Source organism: Microtus oregoni, unplaced genomic scaffold, assembly GCF_018167655.1.
Source record: "Microtus oregoni isolate MIOR12 unplaced genomic scaffold, Mior012 000002F_ref0000024, whole genome shotgun sequence".
Classification (NCBI taxonomy): domain Eukaryota; kingdom Metazoa; phylum Chordata; class Mammalia; order Rodentia; family Cricetidae; genus Microtus; species Microtus oregoni.
Genome location: NW_024543061.1, coordinates 43404179 through 43424941, shown reverse-complemented (window position 1 = coordinate 43424941; position 20763 = coordinate 43404179). Strand labels below are relative to the sequence as shown.

Sequence of the window (20763 nt, the reverse complement as noted above, 5' to 3'; positions counted from 1 at the left end):
TAAACAAGATGGGTAGTATAAACTTCTATTCACTTTTCATGACATTGTAAGCAGAATTAGACACAGGTATAAATCATTTCAGTAAGTCTTTAAAGATCTGAATATTTGTGAAAAGTAATCCCTAGTTGACTTTGAGAGCTGTGTTCACTTTTCTCTTTTGGAATATTCCATTTCTGTCCTCCTGTATATTAATCCTTATAATTATATTCTTTAAAGCATGATTTCCCTTTTGGCTTTCTAACTTCAGCCTCACATCGCTCCTTTTATTTCCATTATTTGGGAGATTTTTTAATACATAGTATTATGTCATGGATACTTTTAATTGCTGACTTGACATGATCTAGACTTCCCTAGTAAGAGTCTCATGAAGAAATTATCTAAATATGTTGACCCATTAGCAAGTGTAGCAGTGGTTTCGGATGCCTTCATTGCACTGGAAGTACTGTCCATTATGGCAGCATTGTCCCCTTAATTTTGGGTCCTGGTCTGTGTAAGTGTATAAAGAAGACAGCAGTGGTGAGCATGTGTGCAGTCTATCTGCTTTTGCCTGTGGCTGTGGGTGGCTCTTGAAGTTCCCACCTTAGCTTCCACAGTGATAGGCTATTCTCTGAGATTGTGGGCTAATATAAAACCTTTATCCCCTTAATTGCTTTTGCCATGGTATTTTATGACAACTACAGAAGTAAATCCAGGAAGCATTGTAAATATTTATTTGTTGTTGACTATTAGCAATAATGTTGATTTCCTACTAAAGCTGTTACTAATCCACAACACAGTTACTAAAACCAGCATGAATTTGTTGTAAAACATTAAAGTTCAACAGGAATTTCCTGAGATTGACAGCATGGTACTGGGAATTGCTTGTGCTGTATTCTTTCCAGAACCTTGGCCAAGGCTTCGTTGCCCTTGCTTTTGGCAGCTGCCAGTGGCTGCCTATATTCCTTGGCTCTTGGCCTCCGGCAAGTAATCACCTCCCTCAGACTTCTGCTCATTAGTCAGCCCTTTTTCTGACCTTCCTGTGTGTCTTTCCTTAGAAGGATCCCGATGATTGATTACATTAGGCACATTCAGGTTCACTGCAATGTCCTTAACAGCATATCTTTAGTGTAGCCCCATGGCCAGGTGTAGAACTTCCCCAGTGCTGCACTGACAAATGCCTGCAAACTTAGTAACCCAGGTATATGGAAGTCCAGAATCAAATTATCAGTTTCGTTGACTAAAGTCAAGATAAAGACAGATATGTATTCCTGTTGTTCTTTTGGAGGTTGAGGGGAGCTCCTATTGCCTGCCCTGTCATTATTTACAGTATACCTACAGTCACACCTTTTTCCCAGAACACGGTATCTTAAATATCTCTATATGAAAATGAAAACTCCTGCTCTGGTGGGCAGAGTTTTTTTCTTAGTTGTTACCCTGCTGCCCCTTGCTCATTATCATCCTTACAAAGACTCTTGACTCGCTCAGATTATCCAGGAAAATCTTCCCATCTTAATGCCCTATGTTGCTTACATCTGCAGAGTCCCTCTTCTTTGCCTAAGGACACATCCCTAGGTTTGCAGGGCTGGGTGTAGAGTACTAGGGTCAGTTATTCTGCATAATACACTAAGAGTCACCCAAATGCTTGAGTTTTGATTTTGATATGTGAAAACCTCACCGAGCACATGCTTCCTCACCCCCTACTTGCATCTCAAAGTCTATTTCTAGTATTTCCCCTTCCAGCTACAAAGAGCCTCTTCTCCATACTTCTGTTTATTCTTGCTGTTTTTCTTTGTTAGTGGTCGAGAGCCATTATTCTCTGGACTCTTCTGAGGGTATATTAGAACGGAGCTCTATTTTATTATTCACTTCCATATAAATGAGTGCCTAATTTAACATATAGAAACTTTACTGTTAGGATATTTAGATAAAGGAAGTGCTTATGAAACTTTAAAATCACCCTTTACAGCATAAAATATTTATGATGCATCATTTAATAAAGATTGTATATGAATTAGTCCTGGGTGACGTTTTAAGGTTGGAGTTCATCTCTGTAATTTAGAGGCTGTCTATGCATGGGTCTGTGAGAGACTTCTGTGTCTGCCTGATGACACTAACTCCTGAAGGGAGAGTGTGAGTCCTCACTGCTGCAGACAGCAGCTTCTTGCCTTTTGCCCTTTTCATTATGAGGCGTTTCATTCCTTCTACTCACTAAGAGCATTAACAGGGAACCAGTTTCCTCTTTGTGTGGTGTCAGTGTCAGAGGCAGAGAGCCTTATACTGTTTCACACTGGAGTAGTGAGCAGCTTTTCTGCTCTTTCAGACAGAGGCCACCATATTTGAAAACCCTGGAAGTGAGGTGAGGGTATTATCTCAATGGGAATTTAAGAGAAGAGCAATTGTCCCGGGGAAAGAAAGTTTATGAGCCTTAAGAGACCCTTCCTCCAGATCAAAGGGAAGGGACAGTTTTAAATACAAAAAAGTCTGTTGTTCAATGTCAGCAACCAAGTCAGTTCAGGTTCCTGGGAAGTAAACACTGAAATCAGATTAAAGGATCAGACTTGAACAAGATTCCTGGGGAGGACCTGTAAAAGCAGGAGGGGGAGGGATTAGTTTCAAAAAGAACCGACTGAGAATCAATTCACATATCTGTCAACAAAAAAGAGAAGAGTCAGATTGCAGCAAAGATCTGAAAATGTTTTGAAAACTTATCTGCTAAGTGTTCCAAACAGAATTGTCCATAGGAAAAACCCTACACGAAGCAGGAATGGTGAGAATCAACACTCTCAGGGACTTCAGCGAGTTGGGAGGAGTCTGGATGATAGTAGCTGTAGCACCTTCCTCTAGTATGCATGTGGAAGACATTTATCTATCTTCCCTGCAACAGGTTCTTTTCAGTAGGACATGATTGGGGCCACCCATGTCTACCAGAGTACCCCAGAGGTACAGACTGATATGTTTGATTTCTTTCTTTAGTTTCCCTGAGCTGTTACTATGACAAAGACAAAAATCATCCCATTCTGGGTGATATTAAAATACTGTATTGGCTTTGGTGCTAGTATTTTTATCATGAGAAGAAAATCAGTAAGTGGACTCATGTAATACATGTTATTTTGCAATGAATGTTTTAGTTAAAATTACTCTTGATATTTTCCCAAGGTATTGCTTATACCTATTGCCTTGTGTGAAACTGCTTGTATGAATTTAATGTATGTTTGGTTTTCTAACACTTAGGCTGAAGTTTTTCAATTCTTCTTCTTTTGGATAAACTGCAGTTTATTTTGATTGCCCAATTCCTACACTGGGAACAAAGTTTTAATCTGGCTGGATAATGGAAGAAAGACTACTGTATTAACTCGCTGTCTTGAGCACTTTAATAAGCACAGAAAGAATGCTTTCTCTCCATTAAACAAAATGAGGTGGAGGGGGCATCTGAAAGGTGAACATTGGCTGAGAGCCACAAGAGAACCCTAAAGAGCCTTTGCTGCTGCAATAGCCAGTTTTACCAAGAGCAGAAGAATTTATCTTGCCTTTTCAACATTATTTTTCTTTAAGATTTATGTAGTACAATTATGAGAGTAATAAGCAACATGGGGATAGGCAAGAGACTAACAGGAATGAATGTTTGAGGTTTCTTTTTTTTTCATAAAATTCAACAAACAACTTTATAATTTTCTATCTCATTGTTGACTTAATTACACACCCATAAAGTATTCTTCACTCTTTGAAAAAAAGAAAGCAGCATTTATGAATATACAATGTGAGATGTGTTTCCTCGGGTGAGATAGAGCATTGTCATAGACATCACCGTGGATTGTTACTGCCAAATTCTTCAAATATTCTTATTCTGTTGGCTTTTTATATGCTTTGTGCTCTCCCCGGGGGCCTTTCATCCTTGTGTGTTTGAATATTTCCTTGATATTTATGTCTACTCTTCAGTCATGAAAGAAGTTTATATCCCCTTCCCCTGAAACTCACAGCATCTCTCAACCAAACTTCCTGCCTCCTTTCATAGTGCTCTATATCAAGTGATTATCCATTCTTTCCCAAAAGGAAATTTTATAATCTAATTGTGATTCAAATCTTTTTTACTTGTACTTCATTAAATTTATAGTAATAGAATAAATGTCAAACTTTAAATAATATAAAGCTTCTGGGTTTTAGATCCTCAAATTACTGAGAATTAAGTGTTATAAGTCGTAGATTCTGTGTTTGCTTTATTGGCTTCCTTCTTCCTTTTCTCTGTTTTCTTTTGTACTTTCACTAACCTTACTTCATTAGTTAATTCCAGTAAAGATCTTCAAAAAGATTTTTTGAAAATATAGTTACATTCCAATGAGCAGTATATAGAGTTCTCTCACATTTATGAATCTTAGATTTCACATTGATATATAAAAGCATATATGTAGGGATAAGTCCCGCCCCTTAGGGGGCGTGTTCGCCTCGGGCTAATGTCTGCCTATAAATTTGGCGAGCAAGCTCCGAGCTTCTCGCTTCTGCTTTCCTGGTCTCCGCGGGAACGGTGGTTCTGTAAGTCTATTTCTACATTAAAGCTATATATATATATTTTTACACTCTGTCTGCATTCATTTACGCAGTTACATTTTGGCGTCCAACGTCGGGCTATTTTGCCCCTGACTCAAGCGGGTAGCCCGCTAGCTAACACAGCACCCTCCCCAGTGCTGTTTTTCAGTTCGTGACTCCGGCCCCAGTGCCGAGTCCGAGACACACTCGGCGACACAGGCCCATTCTGCCTGCCTTGGCTAAGTTTTGCAGCGGAACCCCACTGCCTGAACCCCACTGCCTGAAGCTCAAGTACTTGCGGTTTTGCAACAAAAGCTGCCACAGCGTCAGATTTGGTCTGTTACAAAGTGACTTGGCCGGTTGTGGTGGCCCACGCCGGTAGGATTTGCTGAAGGAGGCAGAGGCAGGAGGATCACAAGTTTGAGGCCGGCCAGGCAGTGGTAGAGCACGCCTTTAATCCCAGCACTTGGGAAGCAGAGGCAGGCAGATCTCTGTGAGTTTGAGGCCTGCCAGGCCTTGGTAGTGCACGCCTTCTATCCCAGCACTTGGGAGGCAGAGACAGGCGGATCTCTGTGAGTTCAAGGCCAGCCTGGTCTACAAGAGCTAGTTCTAGGACAGGCTCCAAAAACACAGAGACCACCACTGGCAGGAACCGATCTTTGCAGGTAAAAAAATTTTCTTTTATAAATAAAATGTCTGAACACATTACTGTTCAAGAATTTAATGATTTTTTTAATTGTACCATGTGGGAGATTTTACAAGAGGTGTCTATCACCCCACATATATGGATCCTTCTGGGATTCGTAGTTTTCATTGGCACCAAATGGTTTGATAATAGAAATATGATAAAGTCTTTACGAGACGAATCCAGGATTCTTAAGGCAGAGATTGAACGCTTAAAAACAATTGAGAATGACAACAATCTTCTCAAGAATCAGTTTGAAGTTCTCCAGGCTGATAACAATCTTCTCAAGAATCAGGTTGAAGTTCTCCAGACTGATAACAATCTTTTCGAGAATCAGTTTGAAGTTCTCCAGGCTGATAACAATCTTCTCAAGAATCAGGTTGAAGTTCTTCAGGCTGATGTTAAGGAGAAATTCATTACTATGGAAGAGGGAACAGCTGATCTGGACCATAAGATTCAGTCCCTTTCTGTAGGAAATGAAACATTAACTGAGAGAATCAAAACTGCTGAATGTGACAATCGGATTTTGTCTAAAGCTTATGACAGATTGACGGAAAGATTGTCAATACAAGAAGGCACGGTTTATGCCATAAAAATTATGTCCAAAGATGAGATGTTATCTCTAACGGACAAACTTCATATTTTAGAATCCTCAATGAAGGCTTTGGAACATAATTCTGGACAGGAGATTCAGACATTGCAGAAAGCAATGGTGAATAGAATTGAAAAGATTGAGGAATTTCTAAATTCTGATGAGGAAGAGCAAAGGGTAGAAAGGAAAATTTTAACTACATCTGTGGGTAAGTCTCTCCGGGACAATTTCCACAAAGCTCTACCTACAGCTCTACCTGCCTTTCCAGTAATAACAACAGAGAAGGTGATTGGTTCCAAAAACCCTAGGGTCATCAAGGAGGATACATGGGAACCTGTGCGTATGAATGATCTCAAGGAAATAAAACAGGCTGTCATGACTTTTGGGATGCAAGCCTCTTTTGTTAAAGAGATGCTAAGATCTTGGGCCACGACAAGCAGAGCAACCCCCTCAGACTGGCTCCAGCTGAGCTCTGCAGTACTCGAGAGTGGACCGCAATTGAAATGGAAATGCTTATTCAGGCAAGAGGCTAGACTCTTAGAACAGCAGGAAAAAGCGAAGGGAATTGACATTTCCCTAGATCAAATTCTAGGTGAAGGGCCCTTTTCTGATCCTCAGGAACAAGCTAATTTGGATGAAAACACACTCTCCATGTGTACTACAGCAGCCTTAAGGGCTTGGGACAGGGTACAAGACCCAGGACAGAGAATGGAATCATTTGTCAGAGTTAAACAGGGTCAAAGAGAACCCTTTAGTGACTTTTTACAAAGATTAACTAAGGCTGTACAAATAGGAATATCTGACCCAGAAGCAAGACATATAATGATTGAGTCTTTGGCTTATGAAAATGCAAATGTGGAATGCAAAAGGATTTTGGGTCCTTTAAAGCTCAGATCAGCGCCGTTGGAAGAATGGGTCTTGCATACACTCAATGTTGATACATTTGATTATGGCACTGAAGCATGGGTAGAAGAAGCAATTTCCAATGGTAAAAGGAGACACCAGAATACCAAATGTTTTAATTGTGGAAAAATGGGTCATATTAAAAGGAATTGTAGACAACGGATTTTCAGAAATAATAATAATAATAATAATAATAATAATAATAATAATGCATCTTTCAGAAATAATAATAATAATGCATCTTCTAGAAATAACAGAAATAGGAGGACTCAGCCTTCAGGTTTATGTAGAAGATGTGGAAAGGGCAGACATTGGACGAATGAATGCAGGTCTACAAGAGATAGACAAGGCAACCTGATACAGCCGGGAAACGTGAGAGGGGGGGCCTCACAGGCCCCCATGGCAAACATGGTTCAGTCATATCCAGTTTCTGCAGAGAACGTGCCTCATCAGGACAATTAGGAAGCCCCATGCCTACTGTTACAAGCAATAATGATCAGAAAGATAATTTACGTGTGTTTTGGCAAACTTCTATAAATGATCAAAGACCTAAACTGAGAGTGTGTGTAAATGGCATTTTTATTACTGGCCTGCTGGACACAGGTGCTGATGTAAGTATCATTACCCCAGAATCTTGGCATCCGTATTGGCCTCTTCAGAATGTAAATGTTCAGCTCCTGGGAATTGGAACCCTATCTCGAGTAAGGCAGAGCACGAGATGGGTTGAATGTATAGGGCCAGAGGGACAAATAGGAAAATTAAAGCCATATGTAGCCAATATTGCAATGAATTTATGGGGTCGTGACCTATTACAACAATGGAATACTGAAATTAACATTCCTGCTAAATCTAGAGCCTATATTTCTGAGAATAATATTAAAAGATATTACAAACTGAGAAAACCGGCCATTCGGGCTGTAAAAGAACAAGCAATTGATGTCCCTTCAGAGATACCAACAGCCTTGCCTCTAAAATGGTTGACTGAGAAACCAATATGGACAAAGCAATGGCCTTTAGCTGAGGAAAAGTTACAGGCTTTAGAACAGCTGGTACAAGAACAATTAGATGCTGGACATATAGAAGAATCTACCAGCCCTTGGAATTCTCCTGTATTTGTGGTTAAGAAAAAATCAGGTAAATGGAGAATGGTGACAGATCTCAGGGCCATCAACAAGGTTATTCAACCTATGGGCCCTCTGCAATCTGGAATTCCTTTGCCCTCTTTATTACCAAAAGGATGGCCTCTCATAGTTATTGATTTAAAGGATTGTTTTTTCACTATACCTTTGCAAAAAGAAGATAGAGAAAAATTTGCCTTCACAGTGCCTACTTATAACAATTCTCAACCTTCGAGGAGGTACCACTGGACCGTTCTCCCCCAGGGTATGTTAAATAGCCCCTCCCTGTGCCAATATTTTGTGAACCAACCATTGCAAATAATATGCAAGAAATTTCCCAAATCTATAGTATACCATTACATGGACGACATCTTGTTATCCGATTCAAACATGGATACCTTGAACAGACTGTTTGAAGAAATAAAGATACTTTTACCTAAATGGGGATTGCAATTAGCTCCTGAAAAGATTCAGAAGGGAGATTCTGTTAATTATTTAGGTTATAAAATAGGTTTGCAAAAAATTAAGACACAAAAAGCACAAATTAGGAGAGATCGCCTACGGACTCTTAATGACTTTCAAAGACTGTTAGGAGACATTTCCAGTCTACGACCAGCTATTGGAATAACACCTGATTTAATAATTCATTTGAACAAAACCTTGGATGGTGATAAAGATTTAAACAGTCCCAGAGAATTAACAGCTGAAGCAGAAAAGGAACTGACAATGATTGAGGAAAAATTACAACAGGCACATGTGGACAGGGTGAATCCAGAGCTCGATTGTATTCTCGTCATACTACCATCAAAAATTTCTCCTACAGGAATTTTAATGCAGAGAGATGATATTATTTTGGAATGGATCTTTTTACCACATAAACCAAGTAAGAAACTGAAAACTTATGTGGAAAAAGTCTCTGAGTTAATTATAAAAGGCAAGCTGAGACTTCGTCAACTAGCAGGCATAGACCCAGCAGAAATTATAGTGCCTTTCACTGCTGATGAACTAAAGAAATTATGGGAAGATAATGAACCATGGCAAAGAGCTTGTGCTAATTTTTTGGGAGACATTAATAACAACTATCCAAAAAGCAAGAGGCTTAACTTCATAAAGAGAACTTCTTGGATTCTTCCTCGAATCGTCCGTGATGCTCCAATAACTGGAGCCCGTACATTCTATACTGATGCCAATAAATCAGGGAAGGCAGGTTACAAATCAGAAGACTTGGATAAGGTGGAACAAAGTCCGTATACTTCTGTCCAGAAGGCGGAATTATATGCCATTCTTATGGTGCTAAGGGATTTTAAAGAACCTATTAATATAGTTACAGATTCACAATACGCAGAAAGAGTTATTTTACATATTGAAACTGCTGAATTTATACCTGATGATACTGAACTAACCTCATTGTTCCTCCAGGTTCAAGATTTGATCAGGAACAGGCTTTGCCCTATATATATAACACACATCCGATCCCATACGGGTCTGCCAGGTCCTCTAGCACAAGGTAATGCAGAAATTGATCAATTATTGATTGGTAGTGTGCTACAAGCCTCTGAATTTCATAAAAAACATCATGTTAATAGCAAAGGTTTGAAGAAAGAGTTTTCAATTACATGGCAACAAGCTAAGGAGATTGTAAAGAAATGCCCTACTTGCTCTTTCTATAACCAAACGCCACTGCCTGCAGGGGCTAATCCAAAGGGCACCCAAAGAAATGAAATCTGGCAGATGGATGTGTTCCACTTTGCAGAATTTGGCAAATTAAAATATGTACACCACACCATAGACACATATTCAGGTTTTCAATGGGCTACTGCCCTGAGCTCAGAAAAGGCTGATTCAGTAATCACACATTTATTGGAAGTTATGGCCATCATGGGTATACCTGCGCAAATAAAGACAGATAATGGTCCAGCATATGTATCTAAGAAAATGAAACGCTTTTTTGATTATTATAATATAAAACACATTACAGGTATACCAAATAATCCTACAGGTCAGGCAGTTATAGAAAGATCAAATCGTACTATAAAGGATATGCTGAACAAACAGAAAGGGACTGAAAATACCCCCAGAAATAGATTACATAATGCTTTATTAACCTTGAATTTTCTTAACGCTAATGAGAAAGGAACGACAGCAGCAGAAAGACATTGGATAATGGAAAAGTCTGCTGAACTAAATCAACCGATTTATTTCAAAGATGTGCTGACCTCTCAGTGGAAGCCAGGAGATGTGCTACGTTGGGGAAGGGGTTTTGCTCTTGTTTCCACAGGAGAAGAAAAATTGTGGATACCATCAAAATTAATAAAGTTTCGATTTGAAGAGGAGAAACCTCTTGGAAAGGAGAAATGACAACTCATCCACAACGATGATATTCATACAGGTGGTAAGAAAAACATATAGAATGGGGGCAGGGTTCTGTTCTTATCTCCACAGGAAAACACTCATCTTTGAGAAATTCAAGGGACCCTGGAAGTTTGGATACTGACAGATGGAAAAATACCTGCCCAATAGGAAATATCAAGAAAACTGAATGGGTTGTGTAAGTAATATTAAACCATATTTCTAAATTTATAAAGCTGGTTTTGAAGTTGGACTGTGGCTCAGTCCCTCTCCAATTCCAAGCCTGTTAGTAAGAGAAAAACCCAGAGTTTCTGGAGTTTCTGTCTCATGTCAAGAGCCATGATATGGGACAGAAAGAAATATGAGTTTAGAAAACATCTTTGCTTTTCTTCATATCTATCATACTTTTCATTGAATATATCTATCATGTCTTTCATTGAATATATATATATATATATATATATATATATATATATATGTCTATATGATTAATGTTTAAGTTTTTCATAATGAACAATGAGTTTTTCCTGAAGTGACATTTGAAGTTTCCAGGAAGAAGATGGGGCCCCATAACAACAACTCCACCTGGTTGATATGACGTCGTGATACTGACAGCGCTACTACAAGACCTGCTTTGGGTACCAGCTGCACAAGACAGTTCCAACTTGGTTAGCTGAAATGGTGCACATCTTATGCAACATTTTGGCCAGACCTGCACGAGAATACTCAGAGACTATTTGCAATCTTAAAAGACATTATCTTGAAATTTAACCATCATTTTACTTTCACAGGATCCCCCAGAAAGAACGTCGCCCCTATGACAGCTGGAAGTAATTCTAGAGAACGACGTCCCCTCTCCCAGTAAAGTTTGCCCTTGGGTTTAGGGACATCATTTAGGGGTTGATTATAATTAGTATATGATTGAGGGTTGGGGGAGGAATTTTATAAGCTCAGGGATCATTTTGAAAAAAAAAAAAAGAGGGATGATGGGATAATAGACAAATATATTGGTATAGATTCTTGTATATTGATACAAAGTTAAATTATATTGACTATTGTACGCATGCATGTTTCTACCTCTGTTTAAAACATTTTTATATATTGACATATATTGTATTGATATATATATATATTGTATATATTTACCACATTGCAGTGTACATTTCTACCTCTGATTAAGATACTTATATAATATTTGTGTATTGATATATATTTACCTACTGCAATGTATATTTGTACATTGTTTATATTTGGAGGTCATTGTCCTCATTTGTTTCACAGTCGTTTATTGTCTTAGTCTTTAAGTTAGATAGATATTGAGAATTATATAGACTAATTGTCATCTAAGTTTGTCATTTATAATTAGACTAATCAGGTTCTTTAGATATATAGAGATTATACTCAGTATAGATAGATAATCTTCAACCTCTTCAAAGAGCTGTAGAAAATGGCCTTTAATCTAACTCAGAGTTTCGTGATAGTGAGACACAATTGCTCCTGGCAACACCGCTCTATTCCCGAGAGAATGTTGAGCACCAAAAACACTCCATCTGGAGCCTTTCTATTTGGCAGAACTGGCCTTTGGGCAAAGAAATGCCCATACCTCAACCACTGACAGAGATACAGAGCGTGCATCAATGGATAAAACAGGACTGTCATATCCTGCCAAGACAGGGTAAGATAGTTTTGAAAAGTTCCTTGCCTTTAATAATGGTATGTCAGTTATGTTAGGCCTTAGCCAAAATTGGTTGACTCAATGTTGCAAACGAGACTTTGGGTGATTGCCCAGGTAGTCAGTTGTCTCTGTCAATTGTTGCACATTTTGGATATATCTCGTTTGTTGAGTAGTGTTTATTCCCTTCTCAGATCTTTGACTGAGTTGAAGATTATATAATTGTAGTTACTCTTTACATTATTTGGACTTCTTGAGATAGAAAGTTTAGCAAAGCTTTTGTTCTCAATATTGTTTGTTGTATTTATTATTTGTTGTTATTGTATGTAGTTGTATTTGGTTTAGTTCTGTCTTATTTAGACAAAAAGGGGAGATGTAGGGATAAGTCCCGCCCCTTAAGGGGCGTGTTCGCCTCGGGCTAATGTCTGCCTATAAATTTGGCGAGCAAGCTCCGAGCTTCTCGCTTCTGCTTTCCTGGTCTCCGCGGGAACGGTGGTTCTGTAAGTCTATTTCTACATTAAAGCTATATATATATATTTTTACACTCTGTCTGCATTCATTTACGCAGTTACACATATATATATGTATATATATATATATTCATTAGGAAAGGGGACTAATGGGAGGGGAGTAGAAAAGGGCACTGTTGGCATATATGAGAACATGGTCAAAATACTTTCTTTACGTGTATGTCGTTATGAGACCCAATAGTATATATGATAAATATATGGCTATTTAGTCAGAGAGAGAGAGGGAGGGGTGGGAGGGAAGGAGAGACAGAGAGACAGAGAGAAAGAGAGAGAAGAGGAAGAATAAAGAAAGAACAAAGAAGACGAAAGTCTTTGTGAGCTCAGGATCATCATATACAAAGACACAGGAGCCAGAGAAGCCCAAGAGCTTGGCAGAGTTTGTGGGATGAACTTGTGTTGAGATTGAGTCAGTAAGTGTTACTCATAAGAAGCTAAGGAACTGTTAGGAATTGGATGTTAGGAATTGCTATAATGTGATTGGTGGTTAAAGATACAGAATTATAGAGACATAAATTAAAAAGGAACACGAGCAAAGCCAACAAAGTATATCAAAGCATAACTTAGAACAGGGACTAAAAAGAATGCGAAGGTGCTATGTGTACTAGAATGCCAATCAGCAGTGTTCGCCACTGCAATATAAAATGAATGCCTAATCAAGTTCTCTTCTACGTGACTCTCAAGAAAACATCACTTTTATACACTTTCAACTGACTCTGGCACACTTTGCTAAGTAATGAAATGTATTTCTTCTTTTGTTAGAACTATCATACGCTTGGGTCTTCAATGAGTATCCGTCATTTGTTGAAGAAGACAGTCGGAGATTTGTCTCTCAAGAGACAGGGCACCTCTACATAGCTAAGGTGGAGTCATCTGATGTGGGAAATTACACGTGTGTGGTGACTAGCACTGTGACAAATGCCAGAGTATTGGGCTCCCCAACCCCTTTGGTGCTACGCTCTGATGGTAAGAGACCTACAAAGGATGCCTATGAAGTTACTTGTTTTCGTTTTTGTCAGCTGTGAGTGTTTTATCATAAACCAGAAAGTTTCACAAAATGAAATTTTAAAAACAATTCTGTGACATTGCCTTCCTGATCACTGCTGAAGAGGTATTTGTAAGATTCAGTAGAAAATCAATTTAGGAGTTGGGGTATAGCTTACTGTGTAAAATACTTGCTTCACATATACACAGCCCTGGGTTTGATGCTTAGAACTGCACAAAATGGATGTGGTGGCACATGCCTATAATCACACAACTGGAGATAGGACAATAACAGGTTCAGAAATTCAAGGTCATTATGGGTTACACAGTGCGTTTAAAACCAACATGAACTACATTTGCCTTTGGAGAGGAAAAAGGGGGTACCGATTTACATGCCTGGGTAATTGACTTATTAAATTAATTCATACCTCATTCACCATAATGTCTTGCACACAAATATGGAGGCACTTTCCAGTCAGGTATAATTGAATCAGAATGTACCTATATGTTAAATCACTATGTTTTGGTTCCAGGGAGCCATTTATTACGTTTAAAATTGATACTTAACGTGATGAGGGTACAATTTAGCAAATTGCCTACTATAATCTTTATACTATAAGAAATTTCAGGAGTGATTAATATGTTACAGATTTCATCTTAAATATATATGTACACATTGAATATAGCATTTCAATGGTTTTCTTTAAAATCTTTTGCACATTGCAGTATTTTTGAATCCAGAGTTCTAAAATGTTATTCTAGGTGCATATTTGGTCAAGGGTTGTTCAGTGAGTCATTCCAGTCACTGAAAGTAGTAGTATGTTCATAGGGGAACCTAATAAAGTTTTATTTACAAGCACAAAATGATGCCATAGGAAACAATGACTCTTGCAATTTTATATTGTGAATTCACAGGTGTCATGGGTGAATATGAACCTAAAATAGAAGTCCAGTTTCCAGAAACTCTTCCAGCAGCTAAAGGCTCAACTGTGAAGTTGGAATGCTTTGCCCTTGGGAAGTACGTTCTTTAAAAATCTTACATGTTGTTAGGTTACTATCAGCAGGGAGGGAAGGTTCTAGTTTTTTGTACTTAGTACCATAATTTATTTTTATTTACACCTTTAAAATATTTTTTATTTTGAAGTATAATACAAGATATTAGATCTCACTATGGAATTAAAATTAATACTTTAAAAGATTTTACATCCTCCATTTCTTTTCTGCCCTCTGCTACACTTGATCACGACTCATAGCCAATCTTATCTTTTTTCCTCTTTCATGATATGTATGTACATTTATTTGTCTACCTCACCTTCTTTATTACCTAATTTTCAATCTCTTGAATACAGTGTACAAAGGAATAAGCAGATGCAGAAAAGTATACTTAAATGATGTGTTTTGAAACTCTAAAAAAAAAAAATTGGAGAAATTGAAAATGCCTTACCGATTCAATAAGCTAAGTCAGAAAAATATTTGTCTTTTACTATTGTTCATATGTCATTTTTTTCTGCACTTAAAAAACAAGTTGACTGACATGGATGAACAGTTTATTGCATTAATATATCATCTCGGCCGAGTGGTGGTGGCACACGCCTTTAATCCCAGCACTCAGGAGGCAGAGGCAGGCGGATCTCTGTGAGTTCGAGGCTAGGCTGGTCTACAATAGCTAGTTCCAGGACAGGCTCCAAAGCTACAGAGAAACCCTGTCTCGAGAAAAAAAAATACCATCTCAAAGTTATAAACCTGGGCATGGTAGCACATGCCTGTAATCCTCACTCAGAAGTCATAGCAGCAGGAACAGGAGTGAGTAGAGTGAGAAGAAAATCTGGACTACATAGTGAGACCCTACATCCAAACAAGAATTAAATCTTTGCATCCACTTATATAATTTACAGCATTTGAAACCTGTGTCTTTGGTTCTTTTAACCAAAGCTTTCTGTTTTTAAGTCTGTAAGATTTCCAGGGAACAGCAACTGAATTGACAATTTTCTTATCAGCCCTGTTCCTCGGATTAATTGGAGAAGAAGTGATGGGATGCCATTTCCCAACAAAATTAAATTGAGGAAGTTCAATGGGGTGCTTGAAATTCCGAACTTCCAGCAAGAAGATACAGGCTCCTATGAGTGCATTGCTGAAAATTCACGAGGGAAAAATGTGGCAAGAGGAAGGCTCACTTACTATGGTAAGCATCAGCTGTGAGGAAATTTGCCTTGTAGTTTTTGTTCTTTCAGGGCTGTTTTGCTGGTGGGGGTAGTTACAGAAGAAAGCTGCAGTTTAATTTGTCATTTTCTGTGTTTTATTCTCATTTTGTTAAGCAAGGACAAATATCAGAGAAGGAAGAAGTTAAAAAGAAAGGCAATTTTGCAACCAAATTGAAGACATATTCTTGTATATTTTAAGTGATTCATATGACAATGAAATCTTTCACATTTTTTTCGAAGCATGACCTTTCACACTCTTAATCATATAACAGACAGCTCTCTCTGGCCGCTTTCTCCTCTAGAAGAGGTAGTTTTGTGTCTTTATTTGAAAAGCAGATTAAAACTGTTTGCTGAGAAAAGTTGCAATTATTACATTAGACAAACCAAATAAACTGAAGATGTTGTTTTATATGGGGATATTCCACCTAATCCAATAATGTAAATAATGTATCTGTAGTCTATTTGCTTCCTTTAATTTATTACCACATTTGTTTGATATACTGCTCAGTTTGGGGAAGGAAAGAGTAACGTTTCTTTTATTTAGAGGTCTATTTTTTTTTGAGAAAATGAGATATTCTTTTTGTCTTTTAAGTTTTCTTTGTTTAAAACATGCCATTAGGGTTTGATGAAAACATGGTTTGGAAAGAGCAAATATGTTGTTGTACAAAATACATCTGTAAAAATGCAGGTAAATGAAAGCTCGTTGAATATGTTTGCAATTTAATTATTAGAGACATTGTAAACCTAGTAAGAATTCACCAATTTTATGAAGGGCAAACTGCATTATAGCCTATTTACTTTAGCAACTGGTAATTGAAACAGCTTTCCGTGATTGTGTATACAGTGTGCATAAATGCTTCAGGGTAGGAAACTGCCAAGACAGCTGTTAAATCTGTAGACATCGTTATGGATCCTCCTTCAACAGTTTGAGTTTGTAAATATATTGCCTACGACACAATTAATGTTTCTTATATTTCAGGGTTTTAGGAGCTGTCAGGGGCAAAATGAAGGAATGTTTTAATAGTGTGAGTCATTATATTTTGTAACCTTCCCACCTTGTCTCATAATTAATTTAATATCAAAAAAATTCCTGTATGTCAGTGGCTGTAAGTTGGTGGCAGGTTATGGAAATAATGGTAGTGTTGTTGTTGCTGCTGGTGGTGGTGGTGGTGGTGGTGATGGTGGTGGTGATGCTGATGATCATGGTGGTGGTGATGATCCTGGTGGTAATATGGTGGTGGTTGTGGTGATGACCATGGTGGTGGTGTGATGATCATGGTGGGCATGCCTGAGCAGCTGAGTCCCCCACTCCTCCACACAAGGGAAATTTCTCATATCCTAAATTATCTTACTCTTTCGGTTCATATACTCCTCAAACACAGCACACTCATGGTGTGGGAAGTCCTTCTGAATATGTGTTGCTTCTATTAGTTAATAAAGAAGCTGCTTTAAGCCAATGGCTTGACAGAATATAGGCAGACTGTAAGATTATATAGAGAGAGGGGTAGGGAGAGGAAGGGAGGGAGGGAGATGGGCTAGATTAGGTGGTAATAGCTAGCCAATAAGAAGCTAGAGCTAGTAGGCCAAGCAGTTTCTTTGTGGTTATTTCTGGCCTGGGCATCCAGGAATGAACAAGCAGTCTCCTAAAACACAGTCAGAAGTAACAAATGTGAGAAAATTTCTGACTTGTTAAATCAGTGGTTCTCAATCTTCCTAATGCTGCAACGCCAGAATATAGTTCCTTATGTTATGGTGACCCCAAAAAACAAAAAACAAATTATTTTTTTTGCTACTTCACAACTATAATTTTGCTATTATTATACATCATATATAAACATCTGATATGCAGATTGTTTTAGGCAACCTCTGTGAAAGGGTCTTTGGATCCCCCCTAAGAGTCAAGACCCACAGGTTGAGAATGGCTGTGTTAACTGTTTCAGTGCTTTTTACTCTATGCACCATAATCCCTGTCCACAAAGGAACCATACGCACCCCCACCCCCGAAAACATGTCTAAAGCTAAAATGACATTTAAGTCCTTAACCTCAAGCCATGGCTCACGTTCTCTCTCTCTCTTTTAAAATCTTTTCTGCTTGGATCTTTTCTCCTCTTTCTGCATATTAATTGTCACTACAGTCACAAGGTGGTTGCCATCAAAGAGCAGCACACAAGGTGCTCACATCTTTCTGTTCATAATAACCATTTACTAATCCCTTGCACAGCTGTCCATCCCTAATATCCTCAATAGCAAGGGAAAATAGCCTTAGACAAGGGCCTCCCTTTGGAACAGTCCTCCCTGATTTTACAGACAAGATGAACTGAGAGAAAATTAGAAGAGCAGCATGAAAGATTGATGATATTTAGGTTGTAAGGAAGAATGGACATTAATGCACAAGAGGAATTCAATCGCATGAGCTATACTTAGTTCTTTCTGTAAATATTGTTTTATGTACTTAAGTAATAAATTATAAGTAAATGACACAGAGAGCATAATGGAAGGTGTCCCACAATTTTACCTTAAAATTATATCATAACATCAGTAAGTGTCATGTAGCTCTTTGATGACTTTTCTAATATTCCATGTAAAATGGTGTAATAGATAATTTGAATTTCAAGTTATGGTTAAGGGAGAAAATTCATGATTAATGTGGGAATTTTAGTCTCAGGATTGGTTTGGAAAACCAACGTATTCTTCTATTCTGCAAAGATGACTATTAGAATATTAGAATCACCCATGTAGATTCCCACTGGAGACTCAGGCCGTGGTCAGCAGTTTCTGTTCCAGTGTAGCTGTAGTATCCTTCTGCGTGCCTCTGATAATTCCTAAGAGTAGAAAATGAGTTTTTATATAAAATAAGAGGAGTCATTTAGGATTAACTGTGTTTCATATAGAAAAAAAATTATACAACAAAAACAAAAAATCTAAGGAGCCATAGTTTCCTTTCAATTACTTTGGAAAAACTAAAAACAATTCTAGGAGACAGAAAGAAAAAAACAAATCTTCCTGTGGTTGCAATTAAACAAAAATAGATAAACTGCTGCTCCGTATGGAGGAAGCAAATGCAGATCCCATAGCACACATCCCATGCATAATGCAATGTGAAACCTCTAAGAGCTCTCACCTCCCAGGTTTGGATCTGAAATGCAAGCAGGGACTGCAGGGTCTGGGCTATTCATGTGTTGAGTGGCTTCCATTGGAAGTGGTGTGCCACTTTCATCTGCAAAACTGCAGTTTCCAGGTGCCTCGCAAAACATAAGTGGAATTCATTAATTTTGATCCAACTGACTTGCATACATAATTTGAACTTGCTTCAATTACATCTTTTTTTTCTCATAAAAGATCTCAATTCATATTAAGGACACTTATCTATCTTTGGGTACTTTCATTTTTATGCACAGAGAGTTATGTAAGTTGTTCATTAGTTTGTATTTAATTGAGAGGTATTTCTAACTCAAAGTAAATATTTTTCCTCAGCAATAGATGTTTCTTTCCTATGGATATTAATATTTAGTTCATAATTAAGACCAATAGCTGCTGTCATTGACTTGGAAGTTGTCATAAGATATGATCTTAATGTTTCAAAATATACATGAGGAAAGTTGTTTGCTGTACTTGCATCACTGTCTATTAATAGAGTTCTGAAGAGTATAATCTAGCAATAAGGAATTTGAAAATAGGAATATCCAAATGAAGTTGGCTGAAGAGAATAACATGTTGCAACATAGTCATCAAATCTAGAAATGTTATTTAGCTACTCAGTGAACTAAGCATAATTCTAGTCTACCCCATGTTAATCCACGACTTACACTCTGATTCTTGTTTATAAGCCATTTATTTTTTATTTAATATATGATTTGAATTTTTTGTCTTTTTGTTATCTATTTTTTCCCTCAACTATAGCAAAACCTCATTGGGTTCAACTTATAAGAGATGTGGAAATAGCTGTGGAGGACAGTCTTTATTGGGAATGCCGGGCAAGTGGGAAGCCCAAACCTTCCTACCGATGGCTGAAAAATGGAGATGCCTTGGTACTGGAGGTGAGGTGATACACCTGCTTGTCCAACTCTTCCTGTCTTTTTTCAATGTCTGCTTCTTTTAGCTTCTAGAAATCAAGGCTCAGGAGAAGGCTCAGTGACCAAACTGCTTGCCTTACCTGAGTTGAATTCTCTCCAGCCATGTTGAAAACAATGCTGAGTATGAGGGTAAATGCTTGTGATTCTGGGGCTAGGTAGATAGAAATGTATGGATATCTGTCAGTGTAAGACTCTATCTTACAGGCAAGAAAGGGGAATAGATTGCAGCTGAGGAATACCCAGGGTTGTCCTTTGCTTCCTTGAACCCACATGCATGGGTGTCCACACAAATCTATACACACACAAGAAGGCAGCTTAGCTCCTAGTATCAAAGAACAGGGTTTCTACAGAAGCAATTAAAATAGGAAATGAAAGGAATTTATTTTAGTACACAATTTCAGTATTTATAATGAGGAAAGTATGATGGGAAGTTATAACAGCAGGAATCAGGAAGCAGAAGCCTAGAGCAAGGACTAGAACCTAAGCAAATATCACCTCCATCACATCTCACCTGTCACAGCAAGACCAAAGATTCCAGTTTCATAGCCTTCTCATGTTCAAACACAAGAGCCTGCAGAGGGCATTTTCCATGCATATCACAACATGGGGAAATCATGTAAAATCAATATAAAATCAATCATCCAGTCTTTTAATGGGATTTCCTCTCTGTTGCAATTCAAGGTGAATTAATTATTGTGCGCTGATAAAATAGTATTAATATAAACAATGATTTGCGGCATCTGTGTTAGAGAAAGCTTTACTTTAATCCAACATCGAATTTAATTTCCTTTTCCTGTTTTATACCTTGGTTTGTTGTCTAGAGAATAAATAAATCTGTTAGTTGGCTGCCTTCATAGATGAGTATTTGTTTTCTCATTCACTTCCTCTCTCCAGCCTTGTCATATCTATTTTTGTGCTTGTGTGTACTAAGTCAATTGTGTAACTTTATGTTTCTCTATATGACCATCATACTTGGGGAAAAGAAAAACTTGGTAAGTATGTGGGTTTCCTAGCACTCTACTAGCACTTTTTTTTAATGCACTGAATTTATAATGTCTTAAGCTTACATGATTTTAAAAATATATTGTGATGAAAAATCATTCTACCTCCCAGGATGGAAGTCAACCTCCCAGTACATTTTCTCACAGTCTGAATCATT

At 37.9% G+C, this 20763-nt stretch overlaps 1 protein-coding gene across 4 annotated transcripts in view; it reads left to right on the top strand.

Annotated features, from left to right (window-relative positions):
• Cntn3 (contactin 3) overlaps window positions 1-20763 on the top strand; it is a 396565-nt gene that overhangs the window by 263804 nt on the left and 111998 nt on the right. For all 4 annotated transcript variants that reach the window (XM_041639553.1, XM_041639546.1, XM_041639547.1 and 1 more), the window contains 4 exons: window positions 13109-13312; window positions 14246-14348; window positions 15328-15512; window positions 19432-19568. In XM_041639553.1, coding sequence (XP_041495487.1) covers window positions 13109-13312; window positions 14246-14348; window positions 15328-15512; window positions 19432-19568 — 629 coding nt within the window. The remainder of the gene's footprint in view (window positions 1-13108; window positions 13313-14245; window positions 14349-15327; window positions 15513-19431; window positions 19569-20763) is intronic.